Here is a 20,687-nt window from a genome sequence, read left to right as displayed (position 1 = left end):
GGTACCTATGGGGCCCTATTGTTGATCCGTTCACCCGGTGGCAGGCACCTTGAGGTGCTTGTCATGGGGTGCAGGAATGAACTGCACCTCACTTCTTTACATTGAGAGCATGCACTCCGGTTGGAGTGCATGCTCCCTTTGTAAAGAATGGGAATGCGACCGAACAGTGTTCGGTTGCATCCTAATTGCTTGATTGGGACCGCAGACAGGAGGTCAGTTCAAGATCGATGTCGGACAGACTCAGGCCCATCCGACATTGAAATTGGTCCCTAGTTATAACCAGCATTAGCAGGTGAAATACCTGGGAGCAAAGAGAAAATCAGGAGACTATGATCCCCCACCTCCTTTAATTCCAGATTTCGCCAAACAACACAAGTCTTGGTACAATTATGATTCAATTGTTTTCCTCCCTGTTTTTGTATGTGCCCCCCCTCCCACAGGAGCATTTCTGTTGACAGTTATCTGACTGGACAATTTGTATCCTTCCATGACGTACAAGAGGAAACTGTTTTTTATTTGGCAATGAGCACTCCACTGAAGTGTTTGTGTTTCCTTGCTCTCTCCAACTTTATCTGACCTCCCACTTTGCACTCTCTTTTTGCAGCTCGCCCCTGCCCCCATTCCACTCACAGTATTATATAATTCATTACATTTTTTTATTTCTGATGGGGGATTTCCAGTTGAAAAGTACCACCAGAATGCTCACTTTCTTTTTTGCACTTTGCACATGTTTCATGTTGTTTTACTAACATTATCTTCACCTCCTCCTTATTGTTCCCACCATTGCTCCGTATTCCACTGTCTGTTGTTATTTTTTTAATTTAATATTATTAATATTTTTAACAAGGCCTCAGCAGCTGCACAGCCCTGCTGGACTGCTCACTCTTTTTTCCTCTTTGGATTCTTCTTTTATATTTAAATTTAGCATTCTAACATGATCATCTACCATATTAGAATGGTAAATTAAAATTGTTGCTACAATGCACGCATACTCATGCTTGAGTCTTGACACACGTTATGATGCACACACGCACACTGACGGCCATCTTGGAATGGGTTTTCTTAAAAAAATAAGTAACAAAAAATAACATAAAGTTCTAGCATCCTGAAAATTACCACAGTTCACTTTACTTACATCACTTGCAATATCCCGCGATGCTCGTGCAGCCTTTATTGCAATGGCATCCGATCTTAAATCGTAACCCTTCTGCTTTGCCTTGTCCCAGCCTTGTGTGTAAAGTTTCTGTCCGAAAAAAAAGGTGATAGTGTGATTCAAAACAAAGATTCAGGTTTTGACCCACAAACAATATTTCATTTATAAAATTGAAGCCAATGCCTGGTCATGTGTCCCATGTCATGTATTCATTTGTTTTATAATTATTTGTAAATAATTGCATTTAATATAGTTCAAGATGCAATAATATGAGATTATAAAGCATACCGGTAATCACCAGTGAATGGCAGCTCCAGCACCATTGGAAGTATGAGATCTGCAGGATCTCTTCACTTTCACCTGGAGATTTCAGCTGCTAAAACAGCTGAACTCTCTGTGGGGAATCTGTGGTAAAATGAGGAATTACGTGGAAACCAAACCTACAATTACTAATTGTGCAGGTAATTCTTCATTTTTAGTAAGTCCGACTTGTAATGAGCTGGCTATTCCCCTTCCCCTGTTATCAGTAACTTTAGTGGTGAGAATAATCCAGGGCATTTTCTGAGTCACTGATAATGAGGGCCAAAGAGGTTTACTAGAGGTGTACAGTAATGGATTATCCGCTGAAAATATTCTCATTCCTGAATCATGAGATTTTCAATTAGAGATGGGGTGGAGCTCATCCAGCTGTGAGAATAATATTAATGGAAAGAACTGAAGAAAGGTTGAAAAAAAATAAAGGACTGAAAGAATGCAAGAATAAAAGGAGAAAGAAAGAAAAAACAGGAGAAGGAAAGATAGATGAAAAAAGAATGACAGTTGGAAAGAAGGAATGAAAAAAGAATGACAGAAGGAACAAAATGGTACAAGGAAAGAAAGAAACAAATGAATAAAAAAACATGACAAAAGGAAGGAAAGAAAGAAAAAAGAAAATGGAATGACAGAAGGAAAGAAAGAAAAAAGAATGACAGTAGGAAAGAAAGAAAAATTACACAAGGAAAGAAAGGAAGAAAAGAAAGGAAGCAGGAGAAAAAAAAAAGCTGATAAATTAATACAGAACAGTTTCAAATGTATACAATCTGGTATACTGTGGAATAGCAGCGGTCAGATAACCATAACACTTCAGAAATAATTTACAACAGTATTGGCAGGAGATGGGATCTAATAAAGATGGAATGTGCAACAAAAGCACCAGGTTCTAAACACAAATGCAACACTAAAGCAATTATAAAGTAAAATACAAAATCACTCGCAATGAAGGGAACTACCTAGTGTGTGGAAGTGCTCCTGTGAAAGAAATACAGTCACTCAAAGCGAAGTTAAACAGTGGATGAAGTAGGCTGAGCCACTGCCCCATGCTTTATGCTGTAGAGCCGCTAAGAAAATAGTAAATGACAATGGATGAAGAGAGGTGGCTGAAAACCCCTAAATGTAAATATATCATGCATATTTTAGAAAAATCAAAAGGTCTTGGTTAATGCCAGACGTAGTAAGAGAGGGTGCCAAACAAATGTACAAAAACACAGGGTCTATCCTGTGTGATGTGTGAAAGCTATGACCCAAAAGAAGGCACAATGAAACACAGGCCTGGTGACAGGATCAGCACACCACGAATGTGTCTTTGTTTTCTTCCAACCCCTAACCACCATAAAAAAACTGGTTTATGCTGGAGAACATAATCTGAATAAGATGTCTATTTCCTGTACATCTAGTATCAAATTAACAGCTCTGTTAAAAATGAATGTTGTTGTGCTGTTTATGTTCAAGTGGCAAATTGTTACTAACTAGTTCAAAATATTTATGCCATGGTAGTGTATATAAGTGAGGTCCAATACCACGTTGTTTAGAGCAACTGTACTTATTAACACACATTCACATTTAATAATAAAGTGCTCTTTTTTCCTAGTTTGAACAAGTTTCGAGTGATCTGCCAAGCGGAGACTGACAAAAAAGGAGACCCTAAAAACACAATCCCTATGCATTTTCCATAGACTTTGTAAGGCAGTGATTCCGCAAAAACTGTTGAATGGAATTATACAAAACTTTGGTCGGCAGATTGTACTTTTCTCGATTTGGCGTAAATCTGTTCAGTAGTTTTTGAAAAATTAAGGTACAAAAATATTTGTAAATCTGGACAGTGGGTCCGAGGGACTCTTGCGAGAGTCTCGCGAGAGGACCAGTTCAAAAACAGAGCATTTTGATTGGCCCAGGGAGCATTTCTTTTCTTGTGCCAATTTGCTCCTGCAGCAGTCAGACTCCCAAAGGAGCAAGCACCCTGATTGGCTGACAGCAACAAGAGAAAAATGTTGCTGGTGACAATTGCAGGACTCCGGTACTTAGTCACCTGCCTTGAAGTTTAAAAAATATATATCATGGGCAGGGTAGGATACCCTGCCCCATAGGATGTTTGGGTGGACTAAGAGGAACCCCCTCTGGGGCCAAATTGAAAAAAATAATTGGCATTTTATGCAGCGATCCCTTGGGACTCCTGCCGGATTGCAACAAAAAAAATATGGCATCCACCATTTAAAAAAAAATATTTGGGGACGGGGTGTGAGTAGGCCCCCTCCCTAGCGCATTTTGGGCCCCAGGAGTGGCATATTTAATTGAGGGGAGAGGGTGCACACCCACATCCCTGAGCTAATGTCAACCCCAGGGACCCCATCCCTCAAGCCTTTTGTATTAATTAGGGGAGAGGAGTGCGAGCCCCCATTGCCCAGCCCAAGGAGACCTCAGCTAGTCCATGCCCTGGGGCTGAAATAAAGTTTAAAGAGAGGGCGACCACCCAGACCTCTTACCTTAGATTTGTTGTGATTCAATAATTCAGGAGTCTTGCGCAGTAGGCGCTTTTCCTGTGGCATTAGAAGATTGAAACACGAAGGAGAAAGCTAGAACAGAGGGTACTATACCTCCTATAGTTATGAATGATTCTACATGAGGAGACTGGATAGAGGGGAAGAAAATACCATTCAGATATTTGATACTGAAGTGATACTATAAATAATACAGTAGTGCTCCATTAAACCCCACACTGCTGGTGCTCATAGTTTTGCTTTTTATTGATAAGAAAACTGTGCATGGTCCGAAGTGAGTTATAGTTACCGCAGGGCTTGAGTTATAGTTACTTGGGATAACAATAAATTGTGAATTTCATATTTTTTTTGTTTAATTTAAAACATTACTTTGTAACTGAATATTTCACTTAACTATAACATTACTTTAAACTTTGTTTTTTAGTGAATTTTAAGATTTTTAACGTAAGTAATATTTTAGCCAACCCTGTAGAGTAAATATATAAACTTGGGAATGGTGCTAGAATATCAAGAAAAGTGTACTAAAACAGGGGTGCGTCCTGGCCCCGCACCTATTTAATCTATTTATATCAGATCTCTCTGGAAAAATTGATAGTACCAGCTCACATTCCCCAAAATTAGGCAAGTTAAAACTTTCTCATCTTGCCTATGCAGATGACATTGTGCTATTGATCTTAACTAAAGTTGGTCGGACGAGGCTCCTAACTGTACTTTCAGCTTTCCTGTCTACAGATAAGTTGGAACTTAACTCATCTAAAACAAAAACAATGCTTTTTACCACTCGGCAAGCCGTGCAGCACAACATCTCGCTAGAAGGCAAACAGCTGGAAAAAGTATCCTATTATAAGTACTTGGGATACTACATAGATGACAAGTTATCCTTACAAGATCAGAAAAACTACATGACACAGAGAGCGGGGGGCCTTAATATTTGCATTTAGCTCATTGGCAAAGAAGTTGGAAGGGCCAAACCTGAGGCCACTCCTGATGATTATCTCAGGCAAAGCACTCCCAACCTTATCATATGCCAGGGCTGCCATGCACGGAAAAGAATCGGAAATTCTTAACAAATAAATAACAAAAATGTATAAAAAGGTTCTTCAAATTCCCAGTTCTGCCTCACCTGCGCAAATGCGATTAGAATTTGGTTTAATGAACGAATCACTGGGCAGACTTTATCCATACTAATATTTTAAAGAGAGAGCCCAAACCTTTGAGGCGGGTAATCTCAGTAACCACAGCACCAATCACAACACCCACTACAGCGTTGGAAAGGGCAGTTGCAGAAGAAGGACATAGGCTATGCAGACGGATAAAAAAATGTATAAAAAAATTGCAAAAAACTACATCATCCAGAAGGCCGAGGGCCAAAGTAACATCAAACAGGAAATGATGTAATAATGTGACTCACTATATTGAGACTGAGAGGCTGGAGCCAAATTGATCGTGAACAAGGGATATGCTATCCCGAAACGTGTAGATTTGTGCCTGCCTGCTTGAGAAACTCCATGCTGTGAGGATTAAATGAAAAAGCACATAAGTGAAGACAAACGCGAGTTTGTCCAGTTTTTCTCCCAGCTGGGGGTATTCGTTGTGGAATTAAATGCGGCGTGGTTCTGCCGCGGGGATTTACGAACCGGCGAGAGAGCGCTGCAAATTCTGGCAAAAAGGAACCGAGGGGTATCAATATATATATATATATATATATATATATATATATATATTACCTACTGGCGGTCGCCAGTAGGTATATATAGTTAGGATTTTTTCTCTATGGGATTTTTGAAAATTCTATGTCTAATAACTTTGGCGTTTGTGGACGGAATTGGCTGAAATTTTCAGGAAAATGGCACATTTTGTTTCTGAGCAGCCCTTGAAAATTTGGGGGGGGGTTCGTCAAGGCGGGGCCGAGAAAAAAGGGGGGTCCCAAAACGTGTTTTTAACATTGAGTTTTCCATAGGGCGGTTGGCCTCACTTTTAGCTCGAAGGGCTGAATGGATTTGCACGAAACTTGGCAAAATTGTAGGGACTGGTAGCCCGATGTGCCTTTTGTAGGTCTCAATATATGTGCTTCAGTGGATTTTGAGAAATTAACGTTCAAAAAAAGATATATATCTGTAACAGCGGACCGGGCAGCGCTCCAGTTCGCGTACTTTTCGCGCAACGGAGCTTTGTGAAGCGAAGCTGATTGGTTCTCCGGCGTCTGTAAACATTCCAAACAGTCCGTAGCGGCCACCATCTTGTCTCTCGGTAGGATCGAGAGACAAGAGGAGGCCAAAGCGAAGGGGCAAATGACCATAAGGGGGCATAGTAGATTCTCGCTGACCCCCTAGGTTTGATGTGGAGGTTTTAAAAGGGCCCCGCGGGGCAAAAAAAATAAATAATAATAATAATCGAACGGCTGAATGGATTTGCACGAAACTTGGTAAAATATTAGGGACTGGTAGCCCGATGTGCCTTTGCTAGGTCTCAATATATGTGCTCCAGTGGATTTTGAGAAATTAACGTTCAAAAAAAGATATATATCTGTAACAGCGCTCCGCTTCGCGTAACGGAGGTTTGCGAAGCTGATTGGTTCTCCGGCGTCTGTAAACATTGCAAACAGTCCGTAGCGGCCGCCATCTTGTCTCTCGGTAGGATCGAGAGACAAGAGGAGGCCAAAGCGAAGGGGCAAATGACGATAAGGGGGCATAGTAGATCCTCCTTGACCTCTTAGGTTTGATGTGGAGGTTTTAAAAGGGCCCCGCGGGGCAAAAAAAAAATAATAATAATAATCGAACGGCTGAATGGATTTGCACGAAACTTGGCAAAATTGTAGGGACTGGTAGCTCGATGTGCCTTTGCTAGGTGTCAATATATGTGCTTCAGTGGATTTTGAGAAATTAACGTTCAAAAACAAGATATATATCTGTAACAGCGCTCCGCTTCGCGGAGATAAAATTATATCTGTATTACCTAGCTGTTGCTAACACCAGTTAGCGACGGCTAGTAGGAGATAGCGACCATCTTGGGCCCCACTTTGCATGTGAGTGATATTTATCACTAATGACATGCAAAGTGGGGATGCCAAGATGTTAGCGACTGGAAACAGTCGCTAACATCGCTATCTCCTATTATCAACTTTTGGAAATATTCGCGATAAGCGCGAATATCTCCAAAAGCTAGCACCTGCCCTGAGCAGTTCTTAGCCATGTCATCCAATGGGAGGTGGATAACATGGCTAAGAGCATTAGCTCGGTAATGCATGAATATCGCTGAGTTTTCAGCGATATTAATGCATTGCGGTCCTTTTTTATCGTATTTGCGATAAACCTTGATAATAGCAAGGTTTATCTGCGATAATTTCTGACGATGCTTAGCGGTAAAAAAATCGTTGCTAAGCATTGTTAGGGATAAATATCGCTTAACTTTGGTAATATGCCCCAACGTCTGTTAACGTTCGATTCGAAGGAAATCAGGAAGTGTTGAAAAACATTGTCTGCGCCATCTTGCCTTTTTTCAAATGCCACACTTTTGTCGTGCACGGCAGTCATTTTAGATGCCTTGACCAGACCCATTCTGTGCACGCTGTCGATCCTTAGCATGGCTCCCCACCCTCGCAAGCATCTCCCTCAGGCAGTGGTCACCCCCGCTCTCTGTCTTATGCATGGGTAATAAACCACCCCCCATCTGCGCTGCTCTTCCCTGAGAATCTAACCCTGTGCCCGCCCGACACCTCCCTTTCGCCCTATTCACTACCGCACCCTCTGACACTCCTTTTCCTCTGTGTCCGATTGTCCAGGCCGGTCCTAGGGTATCAGCTAGCCCTGCAGATGTAGTTTATGGCCCCAGCTGTAAAGAATCACCCCTCTTCAAAGGAGTTATAGTAGATCAAGGCCCACACTCGATGAGATCCGTCACAGCAGACGCGTTCCTATTATCTGAAAACCATCCTGTATTGTGATTGGGGAGGGGACCGAGCCTGAAGCGGAAGATTCCAGGGATGACTCTTTGTACATCAAAGTTTTTACAATTATGTGTCACATTAAAAATATATAGCACTCCAACAAAGTAGTAAGATTATAAAACTTTAATAACTTATAAATATATACAAGAAAACAAAAACAGTAATAACATATAAACATTTTTAGGGAAAAACAACGAAGTAGCGGTCGGCTGTGCGAATAGTCCCAACGCAGCACAACGTCCAGATTTCTGGCGTGGGGCGTCGCGGGGGTTGGGTCATCAGTAGCAAACTGTTGTGCGAATAGTTCCAAGGCAGCAGAACGATGGCACCAAGGTGATGTCCAGTAAGTTGCCGCACTGGTTTTGGTATCCTACAATGCTGCTCCGAATAACGGCGTGGGGCGCCCCGGGGGAGGCGGCGTGAACGGGCCTCTCCAGGTGGAGTCTCATCTGTTGTAGTTTCAGTTGCCATTCCGTCCGCTTTTGGTCCACTGTGTCAAAAGCCGCAATTCAGCTGAGTTGCGCCCACTCTTGCGGTGCAGCGATAGGCGGCTGTCACAGGACTCTCAAAATGGCGGCAGGCTGTTTCCTTTTTGGGCCTGGTCCACTGAAATGGCCCTGGGACACCTTGGAAATCGGACGCTAGTCTGCTAGGTCTTGGACCCCATTCTCGAAAGCGTCCCCTCCGCCTTGAGGATTCATCAAAAGTTTTGGGGGCCCCCGACTCCTGTAGGCTTCTGGTGGGGAGCGGCTGCCATGATTGCTCGCGGAATGACCACGACGGAGCTACGAGATGGTGGTGCTCTCATGCTGACGCCAGCTTCAGTCTGAAACATCCAGAAACAAGGTGGGGCTTTCATCGTTTGGGAAAAAAAAAAGTTTTCATCCAATGAAAAGTGTTGTTTTTAGGTCATATGATCAAGCCTTCCATCATTAGGAAACCAAAAGTAAAATGAACCAATGAAAAGTTTTATAAACAAGTCACATGACCTGTTATGCGGCATAGGGTATAAAATGCGGAGAAAATACGTTGGCACGTGAGGCGGCGTCAGTAGCGGACCGATGTGCGAATAGGCCGAAGGCAACACAACGCGCCAAGATCCGGATGGCACCGAGGTGGTGTCCAGCAAGTTGCAGCACTGGTGTGGCCATCTTACAATGCTGAAAGTCGGCGTGGGGCGCCCCGTTGGCCTGTGAGTTTGCGTCAGTAGCGGACCGATGTGCAAATAGGCCGAAGGCAGCACAACGCGCCAAGATCCGGATGGCACCGAGGTGATGTCTAGCAAGTTGCAGCACTGGTGTGGCCATCTTACAATGCTGAAAGGCGGCGTGGGGCGCCCCGTTGGCCTGTGAGTTTGCGTCAGTAGCGGACCGATGTGCGAATAGGCCGAAGGCAGCACAACGCGCCAAGATCCGGATGGCACCGAGGTGGTGTCTAGTAAGTTGCCGCACTGGTGTGGCCATCCTACAATGTTGAAAGTCGGCGTGGGGCGCCCTGTTGGCCTGTGAGATGGTGTCAGTAGCGGACCGATGTGCGAATAGGCCGAAGGCAGCGCAACAATATTTCCTGAATAGAAGACACCACAAGGCGCTGAGATGCCAAGATCTGGATGGCACCGAGGTGGTGTCTAGTAAGTTGCCGCACTGGTGTGGCAATCCTACAATGGTAAAAGTCGGCGTGGGGCGCCCCGTTGGCCTGTGAGATGGCGTCAGTAGCGGACCGATGTGCGAATGGGGCCAAAGGCAGCGCAAGAATATTTTCTGACTGACACCACAAGGCGCTGAGATGCCAAGATCCGGATGGCACCGAGGTGATGTCTAGCAAGTTGCAGCACTGGTGTGGCCATCCTACAATGCTGAAAGTCGGCGTGGGGCGCCCCGTTGGCCTGTGAGTTTGCGTCAGTAGCGGACCGATGTGCGAATAGGCCGAAGGCAGCACAACGCGCCAAGATCCGGATGGCACCGAGGTGGTGTCTAGTAAGTTGCAGCACTGGTGTGGCCATCCTACAATGTTGAAAGTCGGCCTGGGGCGCCCCGTTGGCCTGTGAGATGGCGTCAGTAGCGGACCGATGTGCGAATGGGGCCAAAGGCAGCGCAACAATATTTTCTGAATAGAAGACACCACAAGGCGCTGAGATGCCAAGATTCGGATGGCACCGAGGTGGTGTGAACGGGCCTTCCTAGGTGGAGGCTCGTCTGCTGTAGTGGGGCGCCCCTTTACCGTTTCAGTTGCCATTCAGCTGAGTTTCGGCTGCTCTTGATGCTACAGCGACAGGCGGCTGCAACAGGACTCTCAAAATGGCGGCTTGTTCTTTGGATTTGGGCCTGGTCCACTAAAATGGCCCTGGGACACCTTAGAACTCGGACGCTCGATTTTTTTTTTCCTTTCCTGTACATGCAAAAAAAGGTAAATGCCCGGTACGTTACACGCTTCATCTGCCACGATGAACTCTCCAGAGGAACCGAAAAAAAATATAGTTATGGTAACTATACCATGCATCGTCATATGGAGAGGTGGCACCAATTAATTATAGTGCTGCATAAAAGAGAGATTTGGAGGAGAACCCCTGACCTGCTAGTACATTCATCAAAGAAGTGGCACTGACAGCATCAGAGGCAAGGGAAACGGTCCCAAATATTTAGAAGAACTTTGGAAAGATTAAAATGACATGTTTAGATTGTGGCAAATTAATTTCATGTGGACAGATGAGTGTTACTCTAATAAATACAGCATATGAACATCATCATAGTCGATGGTTGGTAGAGACATTTTGACTATATCCTGGACCTGCCCGTCCTCGCCCAAAATGGCGCCGGAATAAATGGGACTCGTAACTCCTTGTTGTGTACTGGTTGCAGAACCTTGAAATCACGAGATACGTATGCAGTTTTGAAGCACATGGCGGGCGGGGACGAGAATTGATTGAATATTTCGACATCCCTATTGATATTAAGTTCTGATGTGTTATTGATTATTGTACTATTGAAAGTTCGAATTAACGTCACCCATGGTACTTGCCCGTAAATGTATATCTAGATAATTTTATTGTAACTGGCCCTGTCGTATTTTAATTATAAAATGTACGTCCACCGATTCCGTAACTGTTAGACACCTTAGTTCTTGCAACCTAATGGCCCGCCCGTTACGTTCCTCTACAGTGTAAATGTCTACTCATCATATACGATTACAGTTTGCTCCATGGCCGGCCCACGTGATTATAGGCCCGTATTTGTATAATGAAATTTTCACAATAAAGGTTTTTAAAAGAAAACATGGTAGTAGTATATACATTGGTAAAGTTTTTAATAATAGTCACTGTTTTAGAATCATTAAAAGGCAAGTGAAATAAAGCAGACCAATTACATGAAGGGTAAAAGGTATAATACGAAGGAACGCAGTAAAGATAAATGGTCAAGGGCTGTTGTGTTTTCTACTCCTGCAACATAAAGTGATCGATAAGAATCTCATATTCAGGCGTATCGGCGACTAAGACAGCAGGTCGACCCTCTTTTGCTCAACGGCTCCGTCATGGGACGAAGAAACGCTCTTTTTCTCGAAAAAAGAATATATTTTACTTGCAGGACAGTTGTAAATTTTCCGGGAAAGTACATTAGCCTGGAACATTATAACATATATTTAAGAAAAAATAATGTTCGGAAGTAATAAAAAGCGTAATTTTTAGGTCATATGACCAAGCCTTTCATCATTAGAATAAGAAAAGTAAAATGAACCAATGAAGTTTTATTAACAAGTCACATGACCTGTTATGCTTACGTTACGCGCTGCGCGTCGCGCCCCGGATGACTTCCGGATGCGCTAACGCGGCGCGTCATATGACGCATTACGCGACAACGCAGGTCCAGAATATAGTCAAAATGTCTCCACCAACCAGCGGTCGGAACAAAAACCCTTTCAGCAGGCTAAATAGTTCTGTTAAATGACAACAGAAGGGACAGGCAACAAGAACCATTAGTCAAAGAGGGGAGGGCTAGTTCTTCTTTACCGGGTTACATTGGGGCGCTACCGGAACTGATCGAATTGGTAGTCTACAGTGTTTCTGGATGTTTTAGACTGAAGCTGGGGTTAGCATGAGAGCAGCACCATTTCGTAGCTCCGTCGTGGCCATTTTGCAACCAATCATGGCAGCCGCTCTTTATCGTTATTTTGGGCGGGGTGGGTGGCGGAGCCGAGCTGTTTTGCAGCCATCATTGTGTGGAGTTCAGTTCATTTCACTAGTTTTGTATTTGTCATGAGGGGTTGTTCCTAATGTTTCTATTTTAGCGAGGTCAAAAAGAGATCCCATTAGTGGCCTACTGATTTTGCTCGATTCCTTTTCTTTTTTTTTTTACACGATTTTTCGTTATCTGCAAAGACTAAACAGAGTATTGCGACTCTGTGTTTGTTTGTAAATAGAGAATGAACCAAAGAGAACCAATTCTAAAACAGTAAATACTTGGATAACAATTAATCAAATGGAGAGAGAAGCAGGCACGACGTATTACAACGGGGGCAAAGGCCTGCATTAAGTACCCTTCACTATGTGCAAAGAGAGAGTACTCCTAATAGAAATGAGGGGGGGGGGGCACCATTCAAAGCAGATCAGTGTGCATAAACACGAAAATGTTTTCAATTACCACGTACTTGACATTCGACAGCTTATGATATTTGCTATTAAAAAAACATTGAAATTCACTGAAAAAACCATAGGTTATAGACCATATATAGTTAGGAATTAGCATTTACAAAACCTTGAAAATTCACTGAAAAAACCATAGGTTATAGACCATATATAGTTAGGAATTAGCATTTAAAAAACCTTATTTTACTCACACAAAACCATTGAAATTCCATATATAGTTAGTTGCACTAACTATATATCGCGCACCCGCAATCCACTGCTGATGATGTCACATATTACATCATTCATGACATGGTCAGTGACATCACTGATGACATCACTGATGACATCTCAAATGACATCACTGATGACATCACTGACGACATCTCAAATGACATCACTGATGACATCATCCCGTGACTGTGTGTTTCTGTAAAGTTTAATTATGTTTTACATATTGAAGAATGAGTAGATGTAGAAGTGTCTGGATGAAGGATTTAGTAGGTGCGTGACTGACTGTATGAGTGAGTGATTAAATGTGTCTCACTGAATGCATGGGTTAGTGACTAAACTGTCTTAATTTGTGCATCATTATGTCTGTTGTTCTGTAAACTAATAGCAAGGTTTATCTGCGATAATTTCTGACGGTAAAAAAATTGTTGCTAAGCATCGTTAGGGATAAATATCGCTTAACTTTGGTAATATGCCCCAACGTCTGTTAACGTTCGATTCGAAGGAAATCAGGAAGTGTTGAAAAACATTGTCTGCGCCATCTTGTCTTTTTTCAAATGCCACACTTTTGTCGTGCACGGCAGCCATTTTAGATGCCTTGACCAGACCCACTCTGTGCACGCTGTCGATCCTTAGCATGGCTCCCCACCCTCGCAAACATCTCCCCCAGGCAGTGGTCACCCCCGCTCTCTGTCTTATGCATGGGTAATAAACCTCCCCCATCTGCGCTGCTGTTCCCTGAGAATCACACCCTGTGCCCGCCCGACACCTCCCTTTCGCCCTATTCACTACCGCACCCTCTGACACTCCTTTTCCTCTGTGTCCGATTGTCCAGGCTGGTCCTAGGGTATCAGCTAGCCCTGCAGATGTAGTTTATGGCCACAGCTGTAAAGAATCACCCCTCTTCAAAGGAGTTATAGTAGATCAAGGCCCACACTCGATGAGATTCGTCACAGCAGAAGCGTTGCTATTATCTGAAAACCATCCTGTATTGTGATTGGGGAGGGGACCGAGCCTGAAGCGGAAGATTCCAGGGATGACTGTTTGTACATCAAAGTTTTTACAATTATGTGTCACATAAAAAATATATAGCACTCCGACAAAGTAGTAAGATTATAAAACTTTAATAATTTATAAATATATACAAGAAAACAAAAATAGTAATAACATATAAACATTTTTAGGGAAAAACAACGAAGTAGCGGTCGGCTGTGCGAATAGTCCCAACGCAGCACAACGTCCAGATTTCCGGCGTGGGGCGTCGCGGGGGGTGGGTCATCAGTAGCAAACTGTTGTGCGAATAGTTCCAAGGCAGCAGAACGCGTTGAAATCTAGATGACACGAAAGTGATGTCTAGTAAGTTGCCACCCAGCAAATAACGGCATGGGGCGTCGCGGGGGGTGGGTCATCAGTAGCAAACTGTTGCGCGAATAGTTCCAAGGCAGCAGAACGATGGCACCAAGGTGATGTCCAGTAAGTTGCCGCACTGGTTTTGGTATCCTACAATGCTGCTCCGAATAACGGCGTGGAGCGCCCCGGGGGAGGCGGCGTGAACGGGCCTCTCCAGGTGGAGTGTCACCTGTTGTAGTGGGGCGCCCCTTTACCGTTTCAGTTGCCATTCCGTCCGTTTTTGGTCCACTGTGTCAAAAGCCGCAATTCAGCTGAGTTGCGCCCACTCTTGCGGTGCAGCGATAGGCGGCTGTCACAGGACTCTCAAAATGGCGGCAGGCTCTTTCCTTTTTGGGCCTGGTCCACTGAAATGGCCCTGGGACACCTTGGAAATCGGACGCTTGTCTGCTAGGTCTTGGACCTCATTCTCGAAAGCGTCCCCTCCGCCTTGAGAATTCATCAAAAGTTTTGGGGGCTCCGACTCCTGCAGGCTTCTGGTGGGGAGCGGCTGCCATGATTGCTCGCGGAATGACCACGACTGAGCTACGAGATGGTGGTGCTTTCATGCTGACGCCAGCTTCAGTCTGAAACATCCAGAAACAAGGTGGGGCTTTCATCGTTTGGGGAAAAAAAAAAGTTTTCATCCTATGAAAAGTGTTGTTTTTAGGTCACATGATCAAGCCTTCCATCATTAGAAACCAAAAGTAAAATGAACCAATGAAAAGTTTTATAAACAAGTCACATGACCTGTTATGCGGCATAGGGTGTAAAATTAGGAGAAAATACGTTGGCACGTGAGGCGGCGTCAGTAGCGGACCGATGTGCGAATAGGCCGAAGGCAACACAACGCGCCAAGATCTGGATGGCACCGAGGTGGTGTCCAGCAAGTTGCAGCACTGGTGTGGCCATCCTACAATGCTGAAAGTCGGCGTGGGGCGCCCCGTTGGCCTGTGAGTTTGCGTCAGTAGCGGACCGATGTGCGAATAGGCCGAAGGCAGCACAACGCGCCAAGATCCGGATGGCACCGAGGTGGTGTCTAGTAAGTTGTCGCACTGGTGTGGCCATCCAACAATGCTGAAAGTCGGCGTGGGGCGCCCCGTTGGCCTGTGAGTTTGCGTCAGTAGCGGACCGATGTGCGAATAGGCCGAAGGCAGCACAACGCGCCAAGATCCGGATGGCACCGAGGTGGTGTCTAGTAAGTTGCCGCACTGGTGTGGCCATCCTACAATGCTGAAAGTCGGCGTGGGGCGCCCCGTTGGCCTGTGAGTTTGCGTCAGTAGCGGACCGATGTGCGAATAGGTCGAAGGCAGCACAACGCGCCAAGATCCGGATGGCACCGAGGTGGTGTCTAGTAAGTTGTCGCACTTCTGTGGCCATCCTACAATGTTGAAAGTCGGCGTGGGGCGCCCCGTTGGCCTGTGAGATGGCGTCAGTAGCGGACCGATGTGCGAATGGGGCCAAAGGCAGCGCAACAATATTTTCTGATTTGAAGACACCACAAGGCGCTGAGATGCCAAGATCCGGATGGCACCGAGGTGGTGTCTAGCAAGTTGTGGCACTGGTGTGGCCATCGTACAATGGTAAAAGTCGGCGTGGGGCGCCCTGTTGGCCTGTGAGATGGTGTCAGTAGCGGACTGATGTGTGAATGGGGCCAAAGGCAGCGCAACAATATTTTCTACTATATTTTCGGAGTAGAAGACACCACAAGGCGCTGAGATGCCAAGATCCGGATGGCACCGAGGTGATGTGTAAGTTGCGGACGGATGTGCGAATGGGGCCAAAGGCAGCTCAACAATATTTTCTGAAGAGAATACACCACAAGGCGCTGAGATGCCAAGATCCGGATGGCACCGAGGTGATGTCTAAGTTGCGGACCGATGTGCGAATGGGGCCAAAGGTAGCGTAACAAGATTTTCTGTATGGAAGATACCACTAGGCGTTGAGATGCCAAGATTCGGATGGCACCGAGGTGATGTCTAGGAAGTTGTGCCACTGGTGTGGCCATCGTACAATGGTAAAAGTCGGCGTGGGGCGCCCTATTGGCCTGTGAGATGGTGTCAGTAGCGGACTGATGTGCGAATGGGGCCAAAGGCAGCGCAACAATATTTTCTGACTGACACCACAAGGCGCTGAGATGCCAAGATCCGGATGGCATCGAGGTGATGTCTAAGTTGCGGACTGATGTGCGAATGGGGCCAAAGGCAGCGTAACAATATTTTCTGTATGGAAGATACCACTAGGCGTTGAGATGCCAAGATTCGGATGGCACCGAGGTGATGTCTAGCAAGTTGGTGTGGTCATCCTACAATGCTGAAACTCGGCGTGGGTCACCCCATTAGCCTGTGAGATGGCGTCAGTAGCGGACCGATGTGCGAATAGGCCGAAGGCAGCACAACGCGCCAAGATCCGGATGTCACCGTGGTGGTTTCATAGTTGAGAGGCACTTCATCTGCAGTGGGGCGCCGAGATCCGGATGGCACCGAGGTGATGTCTAGCAAGTTGCTGTACTTGTGTGGTCATCCTACAATGCTGAAACTCGGCGTGGGTCGCCCCATTAGCCTGTGAGATAGCTGTTCTTTGGATTTGGGCCTGGTCCACTAAAATGGCCCTGGGACACCTAAGAACTCGAACGCTCGATTTTTTTTTCCTTTCCTGTACATGCAAAAAAAGGTAAATGCCCGGTATGTTACACGCTTCATCTGCCACGATGAACTCTCCAGAGGAACCGAAAAAATATATAGTTGTGGTAACTATACCATGCATCGTCATATGGAGAGGTGGCACCAATTAATTATAGTGCTGCATAAAAGAGAGATTTGGAGGAGAACCCCTGACCTGCTAGTACATTCATCAAAGAAGTGGCACTGAGAGCTTCAGAGGCAAGGGAAACGGTCCCAAATATTTAGAAGAACTTTGGAAAGATTAAAATGACATGTTTAGATTGTGGTAAATTAATTTCATGTGGGCAGATGAGTGTTACTCTAATAAATACAGCATATGAACATCATCATAGTCGATGGTTGGTAGAGACATTTTGACTATATCCTGGACCTGCCCGTCCTCGCCCAAAATGGCGCCGGAATAAATGGGACTCGTAACTCCTTGTTGTGTACTGGTTGCAGAACCTTGAAATCACGAGATACGTATGCAGTTTTGAAGCACATGGCGGGCGGGGACGAGAATTGATTGAATATTTCGACATCCCTATTGATATTAAGTTCTGATGTGTTATTGATTACTGTACTGTTGAAAATTCGAATTAACGTCACCCATGGTACTTGCCCGCAAATGTATATCTAGATAATTTTATTGTAACTGGCCCTGTCGTATTTTAATTATAAAATGTACGTCCACCGATTCCTTAACTGTTAGACACCTTAGTTTTTGCAACCTAATGGCCCGCCCGTTACGTTCCTCTACAGTGTAAATGTCTATTCATCATATACGATTACAGTTTGCTCCGTGGCAGGCCCACGTGGTTATAGGCTCGTATTTGTATAATGAAATTTTCACAATAAAGGTTTTTAAAAGAAAACATGGTAGTAGTGTATACATTGGTAAAGTTTTTAATAATAGTCACTGTTTTAGAATCATTAAAAGGCAAGTGAAATAAAGCAGACCAATTACATGAAGGGTAAAAGGTATAATACGAAGGAACGCAGTAAAGATAAATGGTCAAGGGCTGTTGTGTTTTCTATTCCTGCAACATAAAGTGATCGATAAGAATCTCATATTCAGGCGTATCGGCGACTAAGACAGCAGGTCGACCCTCTTTTGCTCAACGGCTCCGTCATGGGACGAAGAAACGCTCTTTTTCTCGAAAAAAGAATATATTTTACTTGCAGGACAGTTGTAAAATTTCCGGGAAAGTACATTAGCCTGGAACATTATAACATATATTTAAGAGAAAATAATGTTCGGAAGTAATTAAAAGCGTAATTTTTAGGTGATATGACCAAGGCTTTCATCATTAGAATAAGAAAAGTAAAATGAACCAATGAAAAGTTTTATTAACAAGTCACATGACTTGTTATGCTTACGTTACGCGCTGCGCGCCCCGGATGACTTCCGGATGCGCTAACGCGGCGCGTCATATGACGCATTACGCGACAACGCAGGTCCAGAATATAGTCAAAATGTCTCCACCAACCAGCGGTCGAAACACAACCCCTTTCAGCAGGCTAAATAGTTCTGTTAAATGACAACAGAAAGGACAGGCAACAAGAACCATCAGTCAAAGAGGGGAGGGCTAGTTCTTCTCTACCGGGTTACATTGGGGCGCTACCGGAACTGATCGAATTGGTAGTCTACAGTGTTTCTGGATGTTTCAGACCGAAGCTGGGGTTAGCATGAGAGCAGCACCATTTCGTAGCTCCGTTGTGGCCATTCCGCAACCAATCATGGCAGCCGCTCTTTATCGTTATTTTGGGCGGGGTGGGTGGCGGAGCCGAGCTGTTTTGCAGCCATCATTGTGTGGAGTTCAGTTCATCTCACTAGTTTTGTATTTGTCATGAGGGGTTGTTCCTAATGTTTCTATTTTAGCGAGGTCAAAAAGAGATCCCATTAGTGGCCTACTGATTTTGCTCGATTCCTTTTCTTTTTTTTTACACGATTTTTCGTTATCTGCAAAGACTAAACAGAGTATTGCGACTCTGTGTTTGTTTGTAAATAGAGAATGAACCAAAGAGAACTAATTCTAAAACAGTAAATACTTGGATAACAATCAATCAAATGGAGAGAGAAGCAGGCACGACGGATTACAACGGGGGCAAAGGCCTGCGTTAACTACCTTTCACTATCTGCAAAGAGAGAGTACTCCTAATAGAAATGAGGGGGGGGGGGCACCATTCAAAGCAGATCAGTGTGCATAAACACGAAAATGTTTTCACTTACCACGTACTTGACATTCGACAGCTTATGATATTTGCTATTAAAAAACCATTGAAATTCACTGAAAAAACCATAGGTTATAGACCATATATAGTTAGGAATTAGCATTTACAAAACCTTGAAAATTCACTGAAAAAACCATAGGTTATACACCATATATAGTTAGGAATTAGCATTTAAAAAACCTTATTTTACTCACACAAAACCATTGAAATTCCATATATAGTTAGTTGCACTAACTATATATCGCGCACCCGCAATCCACTGCTGATCATGTCACATATTACATCATTCATGACATGGTCAGTGACATCACTGATGACATCACTGATGACATCTCAAATGACATCACTGATGAGATCACTGATGACATCTCATTTGACATCAATGACCACATCACTGATGATATCATTCATGTGACAATACAATGCATCTCCTCACGTTTTAATATAACCTCTGTTTCACCCAGTGTTAAATACAGAGTATAATTTTTGAAACCATTGACACACCAATACTAGTTACTACATACGTACTCACTGATTCCTACGTCTACACACACATTCACTCATTCACCCATACAATCATTCATACATACAATCACTCATCTTTACAACACTATCATATGCACTCATACACCTATACAGACACTTACACTCTGCCACTCATCCATGGAGTTACTCACACACCTAGTCAGTCCTGTAAAGAATCAATCACACTTCCATTTTCTTGTCTATACAGTTAAACATAGAGCACCTTACATTTTCAAACATATACTAACACATACTTACTTTCTTATACAATCATTGATACAAGTACACATTGATCTGCACAGAGTCACACACCTCCCAGCCAGCCACACACACACTCAGTCTCCTATACAAATACTTGGACAATCAATCAATAACCCATATAGTTAATCATATAGCTACTGATCAACACATGCAGCAGTTTACAGAACAACAGACATAATGATGCACAAATTAAGACAGTTTACTCACTAACCCATGCACTCAGTGAGACACATTTAATCACTCACTCATACATTCAGTCATGCACCTACTAAATCCTTCGCCCAGACACTTATACATCTACTCATTCTTCAATATGTAAAACATATTTAAACTTTACAGAAACACACAGTCACTGGATGATGTCATCAGTGATCTCATCAGTGATGTCATTTGAGATGTCATCAGTGATGTCATCAGTGATGTCATTTGAGATGTCATCAGTGATGTCATTTGAGATGTCATCAGTGATGTCATCAGTGATGTCACTGACCATGTCATGAATGATGTAATATGTGACATGATCAGCAGTGGATTGCGGGTGCGCGATATATAGTTAGTGCAACTAACTATATATGGAATTTCAATGGTTTTGTGTGAGTAAAATAAGGTTTTTTAAATGCTAATTCCTAACTATATATGGTGTATAACCTATGGTTTTTTCAGTGAATATATATATATATATATATATATATCCATATCCATATCCATACTAATATTATAAAGAGAGAGCCCAAACCTTTGAGGCGGGTAATCTCAGTTACGACAGCACCAATCACAACACCCAATACAGCGTTGGAAAGGGCAGGTGCAGCAGAAGGACATAGGCTATGCAGACGGCCACCATATACATTTAAAA

At 43.9% G+C, this 20,687-nt stretch overlaps 1 protein-coding gene across 1 annotated transcript in view; it reads right to left on the bottom strand.

Moving 5' to 3' along the window:
• NEB (nebulin) overlaps positions 1-20,687 on the bottom strand; it is a 385,643-nt gene that overhangs the window by 175,015 nt on the left and 189,941 nt on the right. Inside the window, exon 62 of the mRNA XM_078681747.1 lies at positions 1,136-1,243. Coding sequence (XP_078537873.1) covers positions 1,136-1,243 — 108 coding nt within the window. The remainder of the gene's footprint in view (positions 1-1,135; positions 1,244-20,687) is intronic.

This window comes from Lissotriton helveticus, chromosome 3_1 (assembly GCF_964261635.1).
Source record: "Lissotriton helveticus chromosome 3_1, aLisHel1.1, whole genome shotgun sequence".
Classification (NCBI taxonomy): domain Eukaryota; kingdom Metazoa; phylum Chordata; class Amphibia; order Caudata; family Salamandridae; genus Lissotriton; species Lissotriton helveticus.
Note: the sequence above shows the minus strand (reverse complement) of the source record. Positions and strands in the feature narration are given on the sequence as shown.